The 3,812-nt window shown below is 52.2% G+C and overlaps 1 protein-coding gene across 1 annotated transcript in view; it reads right to left on the reverse strand.

The window, feature by feature from the left end:
• Positions 1 to 3,812, reverse strand: part of EARS2 (glutamyl-tRNA synthetase 2, mitochondrial) — a gene marked incomplete at its 5' end in the record, with an annotated part of 5,692 nt that overhangs the window by 523 nt on the left and 1,357 nt on the right. The window contains 5 exon segments of the mRNA XM_010002588.1: positions 205 to 340; positions 1,031 to 1,161; positions 2,124 to 2,277; positions 2,440 to 2,548; positions 3,292 to 3,812. The exon segment at positions 3,292 to 3,812 is cut by the window's right edge and continues 29 nt beyond it. Of these exon segments, the coding sequence (XP_010000890.1) occupies positions 205 to 340; positions 1,031 to 1,161; positions 2,124 to 2,277; positions 2,440 to 2,548; positions 3,292 to 3,812 (1,051 nt within the window).

The following is a 3,812-nucleotide window of genomic DNA, read 5'->3' on the forward strand; positions in this document are numbered from 1 at the left end:
ATTCCTGCTCTGACAACTCCTGCCTTTCTGAAACTTTCACAACAGCCCTTTCCTCCAGAGCTGCTGTCGAGTGGTACATTCACTCCTAATAGCAACTGATGTCAGTCCTTGTGAGATGTCCAAATACCAGTATCTTGCTTTCACAGAGAAAATAGCTGTTTAAAATATCCAGAAGGTCCCACTCTCAGAATTTTTATTTTTTACCTGCTGCCCACTGAGAGCCAAGCGAAGGAGCTTCATCACACTGCTGTACTTGGTCTCTTTGGTTTGCTTCTGGAGGCTTTTCAGGTCTTTGTTCAACTCCTCCATGGACAAAACTGCTGCCTGCCTTGTCATGAGCCTTTAAGAAAGAAGATGTCCTTAGTCTGGGACATACAAAACACAAGATTCCTCCCCAGGAACAACAAAGGACTTTGATGACTGCCAGCCACCTGACTGAGTTTGCAAAATCTTCTGGCAAGGACAGCAGCTCAGGGTAAACTTCCCTGCCCTTGGCTCCTGCTGTGCCAGGTCCTAGGCTGGGCAGCCTGTGCACCACCCTGACACCACTTCCCAGCAGCCAGAACTGCCAGCTGGCAGCCAGACACCAAGAGATGGAAGCAGGAGGGAACAAGCTCTTCAGAATGACAGCAATTCCCACTGGACACAAACTGGGCTCATTCCAGAGACCCAAAAGTCTCATGACACAATGTGAACACATGTTGACAAATGCTCTTACACTTCTCCAGCTGGACACCAGAGCGGACAAAAGCTCAGGGGATCTGGTGGGAAGGCCCTGCCAAGGCCACTGCTCCCTCAGCACAGGCTGCTGTGCCTCGTGCTCTACAAATCCCAAGTGTTTGAGAGCTCTGATGGGAGCTTGCCTGCTGGCAAGCTGCTTTTCAAATAAACACATGGAATTTCTCACCAGTTATTAACTACAGCACCTTCTGAAGTAGAGCAAATGAAATGCCCAAGATGGATAAGCAGCCCCAAGCAATGCTCTGGGGCAGGCAGGTGGGGGTGTGCAGAGCTGGGAACAGACACTTACCCTAAGACTAGTTTTCCTATTTCATCTACTTCTGCAGAAACAGTTTGCAGCTGCTCTCGGGACACTGAGGGCCTAACCCATAAGTAAGAATAATCAGAGGACACCAGAGTCTTCAGGAAGCTTATGTGTCCCTGTAGAAAGAAAGCAAAGCTGTGAGGCTGAGGGCTGAGCCAGAGCAGGCTCATCCTGCCTGGACTGCAGACACCGTGGCCTTGCACCTCACGCTGCTCAGGCGGTCACTGACAATTAGGCAGCTGAGCTGGTCACACCCACAAACCCAAAGGCTTTATTCTTCACCAGGAATCCCCCAGATACCACAGAAGCATCCAGGGGCAGACTGGGAAACAGCTGGGGTCATCCTCCTTCCTGGCAGCGTGAAGAGCCACAACATCATCTGTTCCCTTTACAGCCAGCACTCTGCCACTTATCCCAGATCTGGGCTCCCAAGGTACAAACCCCACCAGTTTAACCAGAGCTTCATTTGCCTCTGCAAAGAGGTTGCTCTGACTTTGCTCCAAAGCACAGAGCAGTGGAAAAGTAGAAGCACCTTCTGCTGGCTTCTTCAGCAAGCAGAGGTGAGCAGTCTCCTGGCAGGAGGGGCTATGGGTGCTGGACCTTCCACCACATGCCAGCTGCATCCCAGGCTACAGCAGAAGTGCTGCTTGAAGGTTGTCACCACACATCTAGCCAAAGCCACAGCTGACCTGATCCAGCACTACTGAGAGTCCTGCTCTAAGCAGGAACCAGAGACATCTTCCAAGAAACATCCTAGAGTCCCATGATTCACTTTCATGGCAGAGAGACATCCATGCCCCCCTGCCAAGGGAGCTCTTGGCTGGCTCGGCAAAGTGCAGATGAGTTTATGACTCTGCAGAGGCCACCAAGATATTCACCATGCCCATGCCTACAGGTCAGCTAAGTATATGAGCTGATTCTGCAGCCCTTGCACACACAACCACCCAAGCTGGCTGCCTGCAGGCTGTGGAGCTTCAGAGCTCAGATTGCAGTGCCCAGGACTCAGCCGACTCTCCCTCCAGGAATCCCACAAAACCTCAGCTCCCCAGCAGGCCGACAGTGCTACTGCTGCTCGTACTTTTCTCAGCAGGAGGACTCGCTCCACATACTCCTTTTCTAGAACATCTTGATCTACTTGTTGATCCCCATAGACGTGCTCCACCAGCAGCTGCAACTCTCTAACCAGCTTCTGTCGCAGCCCTTCATTCTCAATGTGACGGACAAGGTGAATCCTGGAACAAAGAGGGAAACTGGGCTGCTCTGGGTCAGGCTGAAGCCAATCACCCCACCCTCACAACACTTACCAACCAAAACTGACAGAGAAAGCCAGGTGCCAGGAATAAATTCTCACTGACATACACATGATTAAGTTTGGAAGTTACTGATGTTTATACCTGTTGAACTCTGGGAGTTTTTCAAGGTCCAGGAGGGCAGAATGTGTTGTAATTCTGCCTATTTCAAACTGGGAGATCAGCTCCTCCAAAGTCCTTCCCATCTGCTTCTCTGCAAAAGAACCCAACACAGGAATGAGACATGTCACTCTATTGCAGAGCAGCAGTGTTCCTGCCTTCCATTGCCAGCCTGAGGCACAGGGCTGGGGCAGGGGATGACACAGCAGAGCCACTTCTCACAGTGCCAACAAGGGACGTACCCAAGCAAACAGGAGGGAACTGGGAGCAGTCACACCTGGGAAGCTGCCCCCTCCTTAAGAGCAAGCTCTTTGGTGGAACACCCCTTGCATCAGTCAACTAAAAAGAATTAACACTCAGCCTAGAAGCTCCACTGCTCAGGGAAGATTTCATTCCCCAGAAGAGTCCCTGAAATGCAAGTCAACTTGTGATCCCCACACAGCAAGAGCAACAGGAGTCATTGACTCAACCTCTCGTGGTCTTTCAGGTTAAACGAGAAGTGTGACAGACGTAACACACAACACTGCAATTATTAACCACAGAATGCACCTTTTCCCAGGAGTTTACAGACAGTTTCTTCACGTTGAAATTAATGTTGTTGCAAGTGGGAGCCCATTAAGCACCAGTCAAATAGCTGCAGAGAGGCAGGAAGGTTCCCACCATTCCAGCACACCACCCAGGAGCTCTGCAGAAGCCCTGGTAGCATTTCAGCAACAGACTGGCCACCTGACCCCTTCAAACACTGTCAGAGTTCTTGGCTATTAAAATCAACCCAACCCATTCCCCAGGATCAGCATCAAGAAGTGCCCCAACCAGTACAGAGCCTGTCACCATTACCTGTGAACCCAGAGCCACAGTTGGTTATGATGTCCAGCAGGGCCTCTGGCAAGTAGCCATCCTGAGCAAAACGCTCCAGGAAGATGTCCCCCTGCCTCTTGGACAGTTTCCCACCATCTGTGTTCAGAAGCAGCGGGAGGTGACCGAACTGAGGGGGGTCCCAGCCAAGGGCTTTGTAGAGCAGCAGGTGCTTGGACGTCGAAGTCAGCCACTCGGTTCCCCGCAGGACGTGGCTGATGCCCATGTGATGGTCATCCACCACGTTTGCTAGGTGGTAAGTGGGGAACCCATCCCCCTTGAGGATCACTGGGTCACCTTCCACCTCTGCCACTTCGTGCTTGCTCCAGCCATAGACCAGGTCCCGGAACGGCTCCACCCCCGGCTCCAGCCGGAACCGAACCACCCACTCCAGGCCCTGCGACAGCTTCTCCGACACCTCCGCGGGCGTCAGGTGCCGACACCGGTTGTCGTACCTTGGAGGAAGGACAGTGAAGGTCTCAGTTCAACGCAGGCCCACCCCA

Source organism: Chaetura pelagica, unplaced genomic scaffold (assembly GCF_000747805.2).
Source record: "Chaetura pelagica isolate M959 unplaced genomic scaffold, ChaPel_1.0 scaffold438, whole genome shotgun sequence".
NCBI lineage: Eukaryota > Metazoa > Chordata > Aves > Apodiformes > Apodidae > Chaetura > Chaetura pelagica.